At 19.3% G+C, this 20,934-nt stretch overlaps 1 protein-coding gene across 1 annotated transcript in view; it reads right to left on the bottom strand.

Annotated features, from left to right (window-relative positions):
* Window positions 1–512: 512 nt before the first annotated feature.
* Window positions 513–20,934, bottom strand: part of LOC129608779 (neural-cadherin) — a gene marked incomplete at its 5' end in the record, with an annotated part of 114,207 nt that continues 93,785 nt past the window's right edge. Inside the window, 4 exons of the mRNA XM_055520490.1 lie at window positions 513–1,278; window positions 1,582–1,752; window positions 2,181–2,390; window positions 13,663–13,904. Of these exons, the coding sequence (XP_055376465.1) occupies window positions 1,163–1,278; window positions 1,582–1,752; window positions 2,181–2,390; window positions 13,663–13,904 (739 nt within the window). The remainder of the gene's footprint in view (window positions 1,279–1,581; window positions 1,753–2,180; window positions 2,391–13,662; window positions 13,905–20,934) is intronic.

Here is a 20,934-nt window from a genome sequence, read left to right as displayed (position 1 = left end):
GTTAGTTGTTTTTTTTTTTGTTAATTTTTAATATTACCGAATTTTAATTATGTATATATATATATATATATATATATATATATATATGTTTATGGATATATGTATGTATGTGTTAAAATTATACTTTAGTTTTATTTTTTTTTTTTCAAATATAAATATATATAATGTATGTATGTTTAAGTATATATGGTTGAATTTTATTTTATTTTAATATTAATTATTAAATATATTTAATTAAATTTTAAAAATTTCGTGAGCTTTGGTTTCAAAAAGAAATTTAAATAAAAAACAAAAAATATGTAAAATAAAAAATAAAATAAAATTATTATTTCTAATTAATTTTGTTTTGTTTTTTATTAAATACAATAAACTAGATGTTTTTTTTTTAATTAATTTTAATATAGTTATACAATATAGTAAATTTATTATTTTTTTTTCTTAAATAATATATAAATTTATAAATTGATTAAAATTTACAGTTTTATGTATATATACATATTCAATTATAGTATGTATATATGTTTGTATGAATGTGTACATAATATTTATTATTTAATTTTTATAATTTTTTGTTCTTTATTTTTCATTTTAATTATTTTGTATTCTCATTTTTTTTAATATTCTAATTATTTTAATTTCTATATGGTATGTTTTAATTTTTAAAGTCATCTTTGGTAGTTGTAGTTTATTTTTTAATTATTTTTTTTTTCGTTTTTGTTGCTGTTATTTATTTTTTTAATGTACTTTATAATATATTTATGTTATATATGTAATATAATATGTATGCATTCAATCGTAGAATTTATATAGGATCAAAAATTCAATTTTTTTCAAAAACAAAAAAAAAAATTAATTTTATTTTGGTTTTATACTAAATGTGTATATGTATATATATATACTCATATATATATGTACATATATACTAATATTTAGTGTTTCTTTTCTTTTTTTTTTTGAAATTTTTGGTAAGTTTTTTATTTAATTTTTTTTTTTTAATTTTTCATTTTATTATAAAAGAAGTCGCAATCGATTTTAATTATTTCATTATTTTCATTTTTAATATAATTGGTTGTTGTTAATTTTCTTTCTTGTTTTTTTATGTATTTTGTTGTATAGTAAACATATTATTTTACAATAATTTTTTTTTTTATAAATAAGAAACTTACAATTCTTCTAATTCTGTATTTACTTGATCTGGTCCATACATATTTGCTAATTTATCGAAACGTGGACCCCATGCACCTAAATAATCATATTCTTGTGCCTCATCATCAGTTCCTAAATATATTAATATATAGAGAAGAAAAAAATCATTGCAGATTAATATAATATAAATATTAAATTTATAAATATATAAATATTAATATTATATATAATATAAATATATTATATAAATAAATATATTATATAAATAAATAATGGTAAAATTCGAAAAATTTTTAAAGACAATAAAATTAATAAAGAAAACAAAAAATTTAATATTGGAATATTCCAAGTTAATATAATTTATATTTGAAAGAAAATTATAATAAATAAAGATAGATATTTTAAAATATGTATGTATGTAATCGTATATATTACCTGAAGCTAAAGAACTTAATGAACCAGCAGTACTGCCACCACCTTCATAAGCGTAATTTCTTAAATCATCAAATGGTGGTGCATTAGGATCACTATCAGCACGTTTTTTATGCTCTTCAATAAACATTCCAACATTTGATTCTTGTCCTGGTGCCAATGTCATAACAGGATCTATAATTATATAAAATAAAAATTTTATATGATTTTATTTATATCACATACATTCACACAAAATAATTTTATTTTATGTAAATGTAATCATTATGTCACTCGTTTTTTTATTTTATATAAAAACTTAATTATTTTAAGAACAACGTGGTTGCATAATATTTGTACATTCTCGATTATCTTCCAATTTAATTATTATTAGCTTTTCGAAACGGATTTACTCAATTTTTTTTAATAAAACAAATTAAATAATTTTTTTTCGGAAATTAAAAATTATTACTTAAAAATGCAAAATCATTAATAATTTATAATAATTTATACATGATCATGATTACTAAACTAATATTATACAATATGTTATATAGAAACACATAATACATATAATTGGCATTTTTCTAGATGTAAATTCAGGCATTGGAATTAATACTTACACATAATTGGCATTTTCATAGGTGCTAATTCAGGCATTGGACCACCAATTGGTATTTGTAATGGTGTTATATCAAATGCAGTCATATCATCTTCACCGCCACCTTCATCATCATAATTAATAATATTTTCTCTAACATCATCATCTGGACCAGGATATTTAATATGAGCTTCACGACGTCTATTATATACAACAAATACTAATACGAGTACTAAAATTTTTATTGAAGAGAAATGGGAAAATTTTTTTAAAATATTAATATTTAATTTTATTCATTTTAAATTGAATTATTTATTTAATTTAATAATAATTTTTAATAATTTTATTTATTTTTTTTTTTTGTTTTTTTTCATATTTGAATAATTCTCTTCGAAGTATTTTTGATTTTGTTCTTATTATTGAATCATGTTATCCTTGTAATATTGTAATGAAAACATGTTGTAAAAGAAATTTTTTTTTTTTTTGACATTCAAAATTAATTTTTATTTATTTTAAAAATAATAATATACAAAAAATAAATTGATGAAAAAAGAAATGAAATTTTGTTTGAATTTTTTGTTTAAAAATGAAATGAAAAGTGAAAATTGAACATACTATAGCATTTTTAAAAATTACATGAGAAATAAAAGCAAATATTTATTTATAATTTGTAATATTTTTATATAACATGTATTTATTCTTTTTGGTAGTTCTTACAATATTGAATTTTGTACTTTTACTTTGTAATTATTAATAATATTTAAATTATTTTTTAACTCTTTTATTTTTTGAAAACCAAAGAAGAAAAATATTAAATTTCATACTTATTGTTTATAATTTTCAAATATTAATTATTTTATTCCAAAAAGAAAAATAAATGTTTTTTTTTTGGAAATAAAATATTAGTTTATTTTTACTTTTTGATTCATTAATTTGCATTGGTAATATTACACTTCTTTAAGATATTTTTTATGTAAATACCCAAAAGAGTTTTCTATAAATAATAATGTCAAATACGATTTTTACATATTTTTCTTCTATTATGTACAAAATGTAAATTTTTCAAGTAATAAATTGTAATTTGATTTTGATAAATATTTGGTTCTCTTTTTGTAAAAAAAAAAATAAAGAAAAATATAATATCCTTTTACATATTATATACGAATAATAAATTATTTGTTTAAATTATTTGGAAGTTTATTACTTTTTATTGTAGGTATTTGAAAAAACATAAGTTTTTACTTTGTTGAAAATCATTTGTCAATAAAAAATCATTTTCTATATATAAAATTTGAATACAAACTACTAAAAATAAATTGTATATTGATTTTCTATACGTAAAAGTATGTACATAGATATGGTATAGAAAAATTTTTTTTTTTGAATTTTTAAATAGAAAACTGAATAATTTGACAAAATGAAAATGTATAATAAAAGTCACCAAAGTTACAATTTTTGTAAAATTTTTTACGTACCTACATGAAAAATATTTATATAAAATGTAATTTGAAGTGCTTAACTATATATACAGTAGTATATGTATAAATTTATTGAATATCTGTATAAATTTGAATTGTATACAATGTAGAACCAATATTATATATGAATGAAAAATATCATGTCAATCATGAAAATTGTTTAATACATTAAAGGTGCGTTTGAATATTGATAACGTATGCATATGCATACATATATATTTTTAGAGGATATCAATCACTTTTTTTTGTTGTACATTATTATTATTTTTGTAAAATTATAAGGTCAAAATAATGATTTCGAAAATTTATGTAATTTATTTTATTTTGCATGTAGCAATTATTTATAGCATTCAACATTCAAAGTAATATCAACAATTTAATAGGAGAGAAATTTTTATGTACAGGGAAAATTTATAGTTTATAGGAATTATTAATTTATATTCGAAATTCATGATTCTATCATTGCTTTATTTTAAATTAACTATATAAGCTTTATATTATTTGAATTATAAACATAAGGTATATATTTCCAATTTTTGTTTTTAATGAAAGTGCTTTAAATTATTTTCGATAGGTTTCGAATAATATTTGAATAAATAAAATTCGAAAATATAAATGATTTTCGATATATTATGGGAATAATTTTCGGATGAATTTCGAATAATGAATTTCGAATGTATTTCGATTAAATGATTTATCGATTCAATATAATTCGAATAATTTTCAATTAAAAATTATTCAATTTAATTTGAAATATAATTAAAAAAAAATTATTTCAATAATGTATATATTTCGGATAAATAAATAATTTTCGAAATTCGAATAAATTTTGAACAAATGAATAATTTTCGAAATACAAAAATGCACTTTCAGTTATTTACGAATCATTTGCGAATTTCGAATGAATAAACTAATTTCGAATAAATAAATAAATTTCGAAATTCGAATAAATTTTGAACAAATGAATAATTTTCGAAATACAAAAATGCATTTTCAGTTATTTACAAATCATTTGCGAATTTCGAATGAATAAACTAATATCGAATAAATAAATAATTGTCGAAATTTCGAAATTCGAATATATTTTGAACAAATTAATTATTTCCGAAATAATGCATCTCTAATTATTTGCGAAATATTTAAGATATTTAATAAATAAAATTTAATGGAAATAATTTTCGAACTTTCGAAATATTTTAGCATTTTTCAAAATTTGATTTTGAAACGTTGTATCACATATTTACTATGCTTAATCATTCATATAGCTATGTAGAAGAAAATTATTCTTTTAAAAGTTTTAGGTACTCAGAAATACCTTGGAAATTGTAAATTCCACTGTATCTGAACTAGTTCTTTCATTTTCTTTCCTTTCAAAATAAGTGAATAAAATGTTCTATTAAATTTAAGTATATTGATTTATTAGTAAACTTGTGAGTATGCACAATATTTCAATTTTATTGTAATATTATTTTTTTTTAGGAGGAAAATTAAAATCAAATTTAGATATCTAATTTTATTTTATCTATTTATAGAAATATAAGAGAAAAAATATTTTAAATATTTTTTTATTCAAAGAACTGAAACAAAGCAAAATACTAGAGATTTTTTCTTATTAATTCTATGCTTACAAAAAAAAATATACGTAATAAAGTTTTAAAGTTAAAAGTTTCGATTTAAAATTAAACGAAATTATAAAAATTTTATAATGTTTATACATATACATATATAAGTATATGTACAATTCTATAATATCAAACAATCATGTATTTAAATAAAGGATTATGAATGCAATAAAAGCATGATTGAAGAATGATAAGAATTTTTTTTTTGTTTTAAGGATTTTTAAGAATTTTTTTAATGTATAAAAAATTTTTTAAAGTTATTTTGTGTGTAGTAAGGAATAATTTCCAAATGTGAAAAGAATTTTACCATAAAAATTTTTAAGCAGTATGTTTGAATATCAAAAACAATTTTTGTAGTTATCGATACATTGTATTATCAATGGAATTGAAATATTTAAAATTATTGTTAAAAAATATATTAAATTTTTTGATGAAAAATAAGTTGAATAGAAATAATTTTTCCTTTTATATGTCATCTTTCATTTAAAATAAATGATTCCCACCAAAATTTTTATATAATATACTACAAGTAAATAATAATTTTGCTTTTATTTCATATAAATTTTAAATTGAATTAAAATAAATGATTTATTTTGTAACAGTGAAATTGATGATTATATTATTAATTATAATTGTGCAAAAACAATGTGTTAAGTAAATGAAAATTAATAAATGTTTTAATATTGCAAATAACTTTTTATATATAAAATTAAATTTTTACTTTTTTTTAAATCAATTAATAAAATATTTTTTCAAAAATATCTTTTCAGATATACAATCTGAATATGAGCCTGACTGATATTATGTTAATCAATGGGATCTTGACCAGATCAGTCGAGCTATTACGAACGAAAAGCTTCTCCAGTTCAATTATTGAAACACATGATATTAAAACGATATTGCCAATTTTATTGAAATTTCAAAAGAATGATATAATTTTTCAGTTCACTATTTTCAACATAAGGAACATTATAGTAAAATAATATAAGGAACATAATTGAATCAAACTGATAAGCAAAACATCACGAACGGACTAACATGAATTGGAAAACTCGGAACTAACATAAATTTCTAATTTCAACTCAACATTTGCGATTCCGGTTTCATTTTATAAAATTTACTAATTTTTAAAATTTATAATTTCTTGAATAGAAAAAACGATATTTTCAGAATGGGTAGATTGAATTCATTATTTATACTTATAATGTGAATAATATACATAAGTATATCAACGTACAAATAGTTATATATGTACATATAAATAAAGAGCAAAAGCTCATATGAATGTAGATCATAATATGTGTAAAGTAAAATGACCTGTAAACAAAATTTTCTATTAAAATAATAGTTATAAATTCTTTTTCTTTTTTCTATTTTCATGGTATTTATTTTGACCTTCTAATATAATTTGTTTTCTTTTTTGTACATCAATCATGGTACACTCAGGGTAACATCTTGGCATTATTTAATGTCATAAAGTTTTTTCCATTTTTCTTTTATTTTTCATGGCAAAAAAAGAATTTCCTTTTTCATGTATACATTTTGTTTTTTATTCTTACTTATTGAATACATGTGTCAAAATATAGGATGGTTATAATATTATTATAAGAATCTAGCCAGGATACTGCATAATATTATAGTGAATATTATGTTAAGAAAATTTGCCAAAAAAAACAAAACAAAAAGAAAATTTCAAAAATCAAAAATTACAAGGCAGCAACACTGCGGAAATTTTTTTTAAAAGAATGGAAAATTTTTCATCATTTTGCTCTATTTTGTATTGAAATTATTTTTGCCTTTATTTACAATAAATATTTAGTTTTTTTTTTTTAAAATACAATTTTTTTTCCTACTTTTCAATTAAATGTTAAGAACATCTGTTCTTATACGCTCTATATAAATAATTCTATTAAATTATTTACCATTATTCATTGAAGAATACAAGGTAATTACTTTTATAGTTTTTTTTTCTATAAAATCATACTTTAAATAAGGCTGGGAAGAAACTATATTGTTCCTTTTATAATGTAGTTCATATTTAAATAATGTGATATGTATGAAAATTTTCATTCAAACATGTGTTTAAAACAACATGCGAAGGACATTTTACTCATTAGTTTATTGGTCAGTTTTATTCTTCTTAATTTTTATTTTTTTTTTCTATAGAAAATAGATGATTATGGTATTAAAAAAAATAATAAGGTAAAATATTTTTTATATTAATTTATATGTCAGATAATAATAATGAGAGTGACAATCAAATTTTTTTTTCTTTGAAAGTGATTAAATTTAAGGATCTATTTGTTTATTATATTTAGACATAGGATGGTGCAAGAAAATTAATTATAATCATATGCACAACATAATTTAAAATGTAGTATGATACAATTATATATATATATTGTCATATAGATTCAGCATATTGATTAGGAGCGTAAAAATATTGTGTACCTAAAATAATATTAAATTAATTTTAAAAATTGTTCAGAAATTTTATTAAAACTAATTTTTAGTTGTATTTAATTATTTTTATTGTATAAAGGAAGTTTGTTCGAAGATTAATATAATATACAGGGAGATCAAATAAAGAGTACAATGTTTATATGTGTATTATTGTTGAGGAAATAAGGAATTTGATTTTTTCCAAAATTCGAATGCCTGGTATTCCAAAAGTAAAATACAAAATTGGGTTATACGTTTTTATATAGTAAAGCTCTTTACTAATTCTTACAAAAAGTGTTTATTTGAAGCTTCAATCTTTTCGGAATAAGCAAAAAAGCTTTGGCAAGTAGAAATTTTTTGAAAATTCGTTAAAATCCTCGAATCTTGTATCTCGAATAGGCAAGTTTAATTCAATTTTTTCTTATTCAGTTTCAATGAATGTTTAGCAGTCAGTGCTATCTATTTCAAACTTACATTACCAGTTCAAAATATATCAAATTTCAATGTATTATATGAAGGTTATTTGCAACATTTTGTAACATTTTCTTTTTTAATGTCGCGTTTTTCATTCTTTTGCAAAATTTTCATCTTATAATAATATGCTAGAATTTTAAAAAGGGGTAAGCCTCTAAACTAAGTATTTATCCTGTAATTAATATTAATTAATTTGTTATATAAGTATATAGATAAATAAATTTATAACATTAAAAAATTTAGCATAATAAAAAAGAAAACTGTAAAAATATTCGTGATATAAGAAACATTTTCAAAATTAAACGATCAAAAACGATTATATTAGGCTATCGAAAGTGCACATAATTTTCAAAAATTGTAAAATTTTTATTAAACATAAATATTGAAAAAAAAAATTTATATATGTATAATTTAATATAGACAAACAAAAAAAAGTAAAAATTCCAATTAGAAATTATAAACAGTCTACATTTAACAAACTATCCGAAAATTCTATATAATTAGAACATTGAAATTTCTATATAATTAGAACAAGTAATTAATATATTTAAATTTTTTAAATTAAATACTTACTTATATATTTAAAATTTAAAATTATTTTTATTCATGATTTTTTTTTTCATATAATTTTCTTGAATATTAAAGAAAATTTTAATAAAATTTAATATTCAAAAACAATTATGTATATCGAATGTGAACATTGACTATTCATATATATATACATACTCATGTATATAATTTAGTATGCATATGTGAATATTAGGGTGGGCCGATTGTGTGTCCAAAAAAAAAAAATAAAAATTAATTTGTGATAGTGAAATTATGTTGATTTAAACTTCATTGAAAAAAAAACGTGCTGAATATACAACCGATTAAACTTGGTGATTTAAGAAGTAAGAAGTGTATTTAAAAACTGACACTATTTTAGAACTTTAGTTTAATTCTATTAAAATTATTAATTGTTATCTTATACCTTTAGGGAGAGATATTATAAATTAGAAGAAATTTTACTAGCATGATATAGTAAAATTAATTAAGTAAAGCTAGGTAAAATAGTTAAGAATTTAAGTAACTTTTTTAATTTCGACAAAAAATAATTTGTAATGGTAGGTTATACAAAATCTTCAAGAAATGGTGACGGCAGATATGTTAAAACTACGATCTAAAAGTTAATTTTCTTTATAAGAGCTCTTAGCTGGTGAGAATTTACTTTCTTCACTCGAATTTTTGTAAATGAATCATAGGCCAGCTAAATAATCGAAAAAAATTATATGATTTGACTCTACTGTTTAAAATTTTCAAATTGTGATTTACGTCCCTTGTACAGAAAATAAATAAGTAAACAATATTTTACAGGATTGTAATTAAGCAAAAAACATTTCACTATTACAAATATATGCAAAAAAAAATTGATCCACCTTAATGAATTTGTTAAAAATAACAACTAGGTATATAAAATAACAACAATTAAAAAAAAAAAATTTTTATTTTTGTTTTCTTTTCTTATTAATTTTCTTATTTTAAATACTTACATATTAGGGTGCCAGTACATAATAATAATGCAATTATAAAATCAGTTGATGGTGTTAATACTCCGGATGCTAATAATTCCAATTCACAATGAATACCAGTAAAACCCATTGGGCATAAACATTCATATTTTCTTGGTGGATTGTAATCACGACATCTGCCACCATTTTGACATGGGAATAATAAGCATTCATTATCATTAACACATTGTGAACCAGACATTTTGTAACCGGCCGGACATCTGTTTATTTTTATTTTATTTATCAACAATTTTTTTTTTTTGGTTTTTGTTATTGTTGTATAATAATATATATATATATATACATTAATTGTATATACAATATGTATATATTTTATATATACAGAAATTTTTATGTTTTTTAACATAAATTTATACATTTTTTTTTATATTTTTAAATCCAACATGAAAGTAAAAAGAAACAAAAAATACAAATAAGAATAAAAGAGAACCAATATTTTTAATTGAATTAAAAAAATAATATATAATATTATTAAAAAAAAAAATATTTAAAAAATTTAATTAAAAAAATTTTAAACTTAAATTTATTACAAAAATTTTAACTTGAAACTTAAAATCAATAATAATAATTACAAAAAAACGAAATTTTTTACCTATTATAATTATGACAGAGAGAGAGAGAGAGAGAGAGGTTGGTGTTAATTATTTTATATTATTCTCTTATTATTTATATATAATTAAATTTTTCTGTTTTTTCATATATTCTTAAATTGAAATCAATTAAAAATATTGGAAATGAGAAACTAACTACGATTTAAAATCAAACAGCTAAATATGTAAAACACAAGATTTTGAAATATTTAATTTACAAGTTACTAAATGTGCCGCAATTCAACTTAATTTTTATAATATTCCATTAGAATTATAATGAAAATATTAAAATAAACCTAATTATTTACAAATAATAAAATAATAATTACACCTCCTCATATTATATTCTTTTTAAATATTTTTGTCTTGAGCATCCAATTAAAAGAAAATTGTACAGATTTTGACAGAGAGAAACAAATACATTGAACTAAATAAAGTAGTCAATAATATTTTTTGTTATTTCTTAAAACATTTTATATACATACATAATAATTAAGAAGGACAAAATCTAATATTTCATAGTATTTATGCTATAATACCTTATATTACAACAATTATATAGTAATATAAAGTATTCCAGCATTATTAGAAACTTCTGGCAACTCTAATACATTTAAAAGAGTGAGCAAGAGCTTATAATCTTATAATTTATACATACCTTTATTAAATTTTTTCTTTGCTTTTTTTTGTTATAATTATATATAATTGTAATGTAATACTCTTATTATTAATTTATAAATTGATTATAATTTTATTATTGTTAATTATATTGTTGTTTGTATTTAATTATCGCAAGTGAGTACTAAAAATAATTAATGTATTATTTGAGGGAAAAGAGCGAAAAGAAGTTTTAAATAAAAAATTTCAAATAATTTTTTATTATTTTGCTGCTACTTAAATTGAAACGGATATAACATAGACAAAACGTTCCAAACGTCTTATGAAGATGGAAGAAATGTAGATGGAAGAAAAATTAGAATTAAATATTTCGTGAATTTTCTGTTCATTTCACTGAATTTAAATGTGATTTTTGTTTGGTGTACAAAACCCTCTGATATAAGAAAATATTCTCGAAGAATATTTAACATTTTGTGTAAAGATTTCTCTTTTAGTATTGTTATGTTTTTGTCATTTACGCTATTTAGAAATATTAATAAATCATTAACGTGGAACTCAATTTTTATCCTGCTAAAGGATTTAGAATTTTATTTGTTTAAAACCGATAATTTTTCCTTACTATACAATTGAATTCACATACGTGGTATACTGAATGCATTGGATACAATATTATTTTCATTAATTTATAAACCTATGTAATTATATCATTGAAATTTATTGAAAAATATTAATTAAAAACAACATTCTAAATATGAAATTATTCTTTAAAAATTTTCAATTTTTGCATAATTCAAGGGACATAATAATTAAATATAATAATAATTATAATAATTATTATAAAAAACAAAAAAAAAATTACTAAATTTAATTATGTGTTCCTATATGCTTTAAATATGCCATAAATGTACATTATGCAAAAAAAAGTTAAAGTAATAAAGCCTGTAATTAAAAATTTATTCGAGCGCAATCGAGTGAATAACAAAATTTTTAAAATGGCAAATAAATCTATTTTTTTTTTTAAATTAAAAGACCCAATATTTTTATGGAATTTTTAACATAATTATTATCTTTTAATTATTTGACATTTATAAAAATCATTATAATAATATTTTATTATAGTCATATAAAATAATTAAATAAATTTAATTTAATTATAACTTTTCCAATTAATTTTTGAATACTTCATTTTTTGTTTTTTTTTTCTGTGAAATTTAGAATTATCTTTTAAATAAATATAATTTATTTTTTTCGTATTTTTATAATATTGATATTTTTTATGAAAATTGTTTGTTGTGATCATAAACAATATTATTTATTTTGAATAACTATATGTATGAATAATATTTAATTTAAAAATATGTAGATTGAATCAACAGTTTGGACACTATAATTTTTATAAATAAATAAAAATTAATAATTAATTTATTTGAAAAATTGTGTCAATAAGGATTTAGAATGAGAAAAAAATGTGCAATTTGAAAATTTTATGTTGAATATTGTTCGTCAAAATAAAAAAATATAAGAATATAATAGTAAAAATGCAGAAAACTGCAATTACAGTCCAACACCTTTAATTTAGACACGTATACAAATTGTCGTAACTCTTAAAATAGGGATTTGTTATTTAACTCCGCTAAGTAATGCATTTAAGAGCAATTTCACATTAAATAGCAATTGGTGAATTTTTAACGTTTGTATTCAGATTCGAAAGAAATTTTTTTTCAACAAACTCATAAAATTCTTACTTTAGTGGTCTTTGGGTTGTTAATGTTGTCTTGCTAACCAGTTATTGTTTTAAAGATTTCTTTTCAATGTGGATGCAATATTATATTGTAAATTAATTTGTAGAACTAATTTGCTGTCTAAATTTTGAAAATTGCATATTCAAAGAATTGCCTACTTTAAGTTTTATAAATAAACATTAAATGATATATTTTATTAAGAAATTTTAAATGTTATACGAATTATAATATCAAAATAATTATATAAGTACAAGTAAATATATATATATATTTATATATGTAAAATCAGAAACTAAGACATGCTCAAGCTCAAAAAAAAATTTAATAAATTATATATTTTGTTTTTTTTCTTCTTAACAATAAAAATATAATGTTATTTATATAAAGTATTTAATAAAATTTTTGTGATATAAAAAACAAACTAGCTAAAATACTTAATAATTATATTATATACTTGTTATAGGAAATTTAATTGAAAATAAATATTATAAAACAAATATATTTAATAAATTTGTTTTTTTTTTTTTGATTCATAAAAATATTTAAGTATATAAATATGAATATATAATATGTAATATATAAGCAGTCAAAGAAGAAACGTCTATATTATTTAGATATTATATATATATAAAAAAAAAAACTTTTTAACATACGGAAATATGAAAATGAAAAATTAAAAAATATTTATGTTTTGTATGTATGTGTCTATATAATATTTTATTTAATATGTAGGAATGATATATGTATAAATATTTAAATAAATAATTATTTATGTAATAATATGCAAATATCTACAAGAGAATTTATTCTTTTCTCAATGATTTTATTTTCAAAATTTTATTTTATTTATGTAAGAAATTGAAAAAAATTTGATGGTGGTTTTTCTTGTTTTTTTTTTTCTGAATTATTCAAATATGGTTTTGTCTAATTTTTTTTTTTTTTTCATTATTTATTTTATAATGCTCACTCAGTATGATTAGTAGACAAACAAGTATTGCAGCTAATGCTCCCATGCTTAATTTTAATGTTTGACCTTCTTGTATTAATTCACAATTTTCACCCCAGAAACCATCTGGGCATATGCAACGATAACGTAATTTTGGTTCCAAATTAACACATGTTGCACCATTTAAACATGGTAAATCAAGACATTCGTTACGATCTAAACAATTTTTAGCATCCGGTGACATTATTCTTCCTTCACCACAACTGCATATTTTTTAACATATATATATATATATATATATTTGATTTTATTTTTTAGAACAATGAGAGGTGAGAAAATCATTTTTTGAATTTTATGTTATACACGGATTTTGTTAAAATATTTTTATGTTTGAAATATAGAGAATAATAGAGATAATGGTTTTAAAAATAATTTTTTGTTTTTTTGTTAATTTAAATTTTATATTGTTTTTGTATACAAAGTATATTTTTTGAATGTGAATGATAAGAGAAATATTAATTATGATGAATTAGGAATTTTCTAATATGATTTTTATAAATTGCTGTGTATGATTTTTAAAATTTAAGAATACGAAAATTATATTAAGAATTATAGACTATAATTCTTAATATAATATAATTCCCTACTGAGGTTTTTTATTTTGCAAACATCAAATGAGTTTACGTGCATTACGGGGCCTTTAAAATTCTTGTATAAAAGTAAAAAATTTTTGTTATAATTATTATAGGTATAATGCTGAAAACTATTGCCAAAATTATTAGGAAAACAAAAATTTGGCTAAAAATCATTGATCCAATTGGTCTTCAAAATGGATTACGATTGATACCGTGGGGTATTTTTTTAACTAAAGTACATGTAAAATTTTAATTTAAATCTTCTATTTCAACCAGAAAAGTAGTGTGAAAATTTGTTTCATACGCTCAAATTAAATTTGGCCAATTTCGAAATTGTGATTGAAGTTATTGTTATGAATTTTTTTATTTAATTAATTTTTTTTCAAAAATATTGAATATTTAATGAAGTATGCAATTTTACATATATTTCCAATTATGATGTCTAATCTGTTATATGTATTCTTAGTTATATTTTCAATAGAATTTTTAAGACAAAATTATAATATACAATTCTCATGATTATGGTGGCGAATTTCTATTAAAATTTGAGTACTTTTGGCTACAATACACTGAATATATTTCACCAATTAACCTTTCTAATACAGAACGTAATTTGATTATGTATATTATAAAAATTATTTAAAATTTAATTTATTAACATATATAAAAAATAAATTTCACGCATAAACAATTATGACTTGTTGCCAGAGTTAATTAAATTTCTAATTAGAATCACAAAACAAATTTTTTATTCAAACATAGACTTTTTAATAAACTTTTTTATAAAAATGTGAAAATATTTTCTATCCTTTTCTTTTTTTGGAAAATAAACCTTTTCAATTAATTTTTCTATATTTAGTAAAATAGGAACCAAATATATAAAAAATGAAGGACTGTGCAACCATACCTGTTATGTTATACCTAACCTATATATATATATATATTCCGAATATAATTATACTAAAATATTAAGAGAGAGAATTGAATTTATTATCCTGAATTTTTTTTTGAGAAAATAATTTCATTTTAATTTTCCATTAATTTTCTGTTAATTTTAATTAAAAATGTTAAAAATTCGTTCTCAATTAAAATATTCAGAATTAATTAAAATTTTTAGTTAGCAAAAAAATTATCGTATTTTATAAAATAATGAAAAATAACTTCATTTGCCTCAAATATTTTTAATTTTTTTTTTGATTTAATAGTTATATGTTATAAAATTGTTAAAAATAAAATTATATTTTGAAACCACAAATTGTTAAATACTTTCTGTACAAATCTATATGCTAAAAGAGTAAATGCGTAACCATTTTTTTATTATTTCAATAGACTTCTCTTCATCACTATTATATTGACGCCATAAATTAAGTCATTTAAGAAAAAAAAATAATAAAAACATAAAAACATAAAAAGAATAAATCGGCATAATTTATTATTTTATATTTTTTACTTTTTATTATGTATGTATATGTACGTGTAGAGAAAAATATAAATGAAAAACGGATAACCGTGAAATAAAAGTTAAATTTAATTTATGTGTAATTTAATTTTTTTTTTTTTTTCAATTTCATTTTAAAAGAAAAAGTGTCGCCAACAATTATTAATTTATAGAATTGTCGCCATCCAAATTATTTTATATTTATGTATATAAATCGCGTGTATATATGTATATTTGGATATTGTGTAGGAAGTATTTTTTTTTGGTATATTATCATTAAATATTTTAAATAATATATTTGCAAAATTAAAACAAAACAAACAAAAAGGATATACATTTTTTAAGGAGAGGATTTTATGCTGCCTCAAACTCTTATAAATTAAATTTATTGTAAACATAATAAATAATATTATATACGTAAGTATATACTCGTATATACATATATATAGTTTTGTTTAAATATCTGACTCATTCTTATATATATGGTTTTGAATATAATATGAATTTCCTTATTTGATGAGGTATAACAAATTATATGGGTTATAAATTCAAATACTAATGGAGGAAGCCATATTAGGTTTGTATTATAATGTATTATAATATTAATTAGTTATACTATTTAAAAAAGAATTTAAAACAAATTTACAAAATCAGAATGGAAATTTAGAAAATCTGAAAATGAATGTTTGTGCAGTCTTAGAAAAATTTTTGTTTCTTACTTGATTTAGAAAGAATAAAATATTTTTAGTTTTCCTTCTTCATAATTATGACATGATAATTATTTTTAAATTAATTAAAAATTAAATTAAATATTATATAAAAGCCTTAATTTTCACATTGAAAATTACTGAACTTAGGCTCAATAAGAGCATCTAGATATGTAGATAAACGGCAAATATACTATTGAAAAGTTTAGTTACGTACATTATATTAAGACTTTAATTTTAATTTACTGAAAAGAATTGTTAACAATTTATATACAACGCATTAATTGAAAATTTAAAATATTAAAATATTCATATTTAAAAATTCATTTGTTGCATTCTATAGAATTAGATTTAGACAACAGGCGCGCCTAATCTATTAATTATATCTGTTATCGTATTTTATATAAAATGATTTTTTGTATCTATATGCAATTGAATAAAAAAAAAATCTCTCTATACAATTCTATTCAAATAAATGTAAGTACATTTTAAAAAGGCAAGCATGACCGAACTCAACAAATCGCCAAAAATAACAAAAAAAAAATTTTTTTTTTTTGAAGTATTTTTATTTTTATGGAAGTTTAAAAATTTTGATTTATGATCAAAATATTACTAAAATAGAGATAATAAAATAAAATATGAATAAATTCTATAAATGTCAGCTAAATTTAAATTCATTGAAAATTCATATTTTCTTATATACATCCATATACAAATGTATATATATACATGAAATAAAATTTTGTATACAATAAAAATTGATTTTTAATTAAAAATGGAACCTTCAAAATAAAAATATTCTAAATTTAATGAATTCATATTTATTGTATAGTTTTTAAAAACTTTGTAAATATACACTCAGCCATGTACATATATTTATATTTACGCGTATATGTATGATAAAAATAATATTGTTCCATTTAAATTGCATATTTTATGGAGTTATCATAATAAATAAATCCAAAATTTTTTCTGTGTAGATTTGATGAGAATGGAAAACAGTTTCTATAATTAAGTTAAGATATAAGATTTTTTATTTATAAATTTAATATTAAATTTTTAAAATTCATTAAAAATTTTTATATAATAGCAATGTGATTGACATTAAACCACTATTTAAAATAATATTGTAGAAATTTTTTTTATTTCAATTTAAATTTTTATAAATTATATAAGGAAATTCTTGTTATACTCCAGCTTGTGAACCGGATAAAAATTAAAAATTGATAAAATTTTCAACATTTTTATGAATTTCACATTTTTATCAACTGAAAAATATTTATTTTGAACTTTTCAATAAACACATACATATACATATTTTAATTTTCAGATTTTAGAATTTTATTTTTTTGGCGAATTCCTTCTCTAATAAAAGGAAGAAAATTTTTTTGAAATGCACATGCTACACGTCTTTATTGTTTATATTGAAATTTGTATATGTATGTGATAGAATTTGTAAAATTAAATTTAAAATGTAAATATTATTTTTCATAGTAATTCAAAATTATACTACTGTAATCAATTTAGGCTTCTGGAAAATTAATTTTGATTAGAAATGAAATTGAAATTCAATAGAAAAATTTTTCATTGTTGAAATTACGTTGAAATTCAATATGAAATTATCAATAACTTTTTAAAAATTCCATTAATCAATATTGTATTTATGTTTATTTAAATATTTTTTGAAGGAAGTTAATTAGCTTATTATGAATTATTATAGTATGGAATTAATTGAATGTTGGAATTTCAGTGATTGAAAAAAGTAAAATTTTAATCAAATAGAATTTAAAGAGAATTTTAAATTAAAACCTGTTTTCACCTCCTACTGTATATTTTCGGCTGGAATTCGATATTATTTTCATTATTGGCTTAATTATGAATTACATTTTTTTTGCGACAATTGAAAAAAAAACCACCTATATAGTAGTAGAGTTAACTTCAAAACTAAATATTGTTTAAATTTTAATTTTTTAATTATTTTACGGGAAATATGGCAAACTTATCTAAAAAAAAATTTAAATTTACAATTATAATTTTTTATTTTATTCTATTCCTGTTAAAAAATTACCCGCAATTTAAATTAAAAATGAAGAGAAAATTTTTTTTATTTTGACTAAAAGAAATATATTTCTTAAAAGACATAAAGGAGAAGAAAAAATTGGGAAATTTTAAATATCCAATTATTTTTCTTTATTTCCATCTTGTCTCATATAATAAGAGATCAATCAATTACTGTTCTCTTGATGAGTGAAAATTGATTCAAAGTAAAATTTAAGACAAAAGAACTTTCATATAATGAAGAAAACCTCCATTGTGAGCAATATAAAATTCGAAACTGATAACATTACACGAATGCTTAAATTTGGAAAATTTTAAATTAAAACAAAAATTAATAAATTAAATTTTATGCTATTTTGAAATTTCCATTTTAATATGAAACTTCTCATATTGCACATTCCAATTCAAGAACTTGAATATTCCTGTTCTAGCACTTTTTTCGACATAAAACCAACGTAAATGTATATAAGATAGTAAATATTGATCAACTGTTTTGGTTTATTAAATTGTCAAACTTGAAAATGTAAATATAAGAGAAATGTTGAAAAGTTCAGTGTTGTGGAGTAGAATAAAATAATTTATACAAAATATTTTTTAATTTGAGTATTTTTATAAAATTTTTAATTGATTTATTTGTAATTTTTACAAAACTATTGAATTTTTATATAAAATAAACATTGATTTGATATTCTACAATCTATATAGAATAAATTTTATTATTGAATTAGTTTGGTTTTCATACACAAAATATAATATGTACATAGGATTATTTTTACTAATTTAATTATTCGCAAAAAAAAAACAAAATCCATAAAATAAAATTAAAATATTTCGAATTAAATTAAAGAATTTTTTTAAAATGTATTTGCGTACAGAGTGAGAAAGAAGTAAAATACAAGAAATGTCATAGAACGTAATAAAATATGAGAGACATGGAGAATTTAAAGTACGAGTTTCTCTCACAGTGATTAACAATATAAGATAAACCCTTAGATTTGCTGAGTTAAATGTAAAACTGAAAAGAAATGAAAATGGCAACAAGTAAATGAATTTCTCTCTGCTTATTAGCTTATTTGGAGAGAAAATTTGAATGTTAGCTTCCCTATATTATGTTTTTTCCACATTTTAATTAATTTACTTAAACCAAATATTAAAATAAATCTGCAATAAAATTTGAAAATGGAAATTCTTATAAAATCCTTATAAATAAATAAAGGATAATAGAAATATCATTCAAATTATTTTTGTACACCATATGTTTTTTAAATTTGTTTAAAACTTTTTTTTTCGTATATATTAAAAAATATTTTTATGAAAATAAACATAATATAATTTTATTATTTCTTTATTTTTCGTATTTAAATTAATTTTGAAAAATAAAATTTTTAAGAAATTGAACAACAAAATATTTAATTTTTTATACATATAGCAGAATTTATACAATATTATTGTTTGTGTTATACATACTGTTGGTAAAATATATATGTACAATAATATTAAATTAAGAATTTTTTCATATCTTTTTAAAAAAAGTTAAATTTATTTGAAATACTTGAATAATATTTTGTTACAATTTACAATAATTTGCTTGAATAATATTCGTACAATTATGTATTACTGTTATAAAAATTATTCAATAAAAATATAACAAAATTCGTTCAAATAAAAAAATAAAAGTTTGCATAGTAAAAAAAAATAGTGAAAATAGAGATTTATCAATCAACAATAATAATGTAAGGGTATTCTTTATTAGTTGATACATTTGTAAAAATAATTGAAAGAAAGAAAGCCACTTGAGATCCCAATCGGTCACCGTTATAAATGTTAGAAATGAAAAATTTTAATTATACCAATTCATATACATAGCATATTTTGACAATTTTCGGAATATTTATGAATATTATTATAATATATCTTCGATTTATAATAATTAACAGAGCAATGAGTTGAATTATGAAATTTTCACTTTAGAGACACTTCTTCAAAGCTCCTCACTTACAATATATCCGAATTCCATCATGCGTTAATTGTATATGCTGTTCGGATTTAAATTAGGAATAATTTGACTAACAGAACTAAAATTCAATTTCAAAAATTTTTTATTCTTTTGTATCAACAGGAATATCTTATAATATATAGGATTGAAATAGAGATTACTATACATATTTATTTTCCTTTTGATATTCTTAGTTAAATGAAGACACATATTGTGTTACGGACAATTTCTCAATACTTTGCTTTTTGTTTTTTAATACAAAATTCAAAATTTTAGTTATAGCAAAAATATGCAAATTTATTCAATTTTTTTTTTTTAACTTTTGATAAAAATTTAGAGCTTAAACTGTGTGAAATTTTTGTCCTACTTGTATATTTTATGAACACATAGAAATGTTCTGTTTTGAAAAGGGAAACGAAACAAATTCGAAAAACTTAAAAAAAAAAAATTTAATACTGC

Source organism: Condylostylus longicornis, unplaced genomic scaffold (genome assembly GCF_029603195.1).
Source record: "Condylostylus longicornis isolate FDR11 unplaced genomic scaffold, ASM2960319v2 ptg000034l, whole genome shotgun sequence".
Taxonomy (NCBI): domain Eukaryota; kingdom Metazoa; phylum Arthropoda; class Insecta; order Diptera; family Dolichopodidae; genus Condylostylus; species Condylostylus longicornis.
This window is presented reverse-complemented; position numbering and strand designations above follow the sequence as displayed.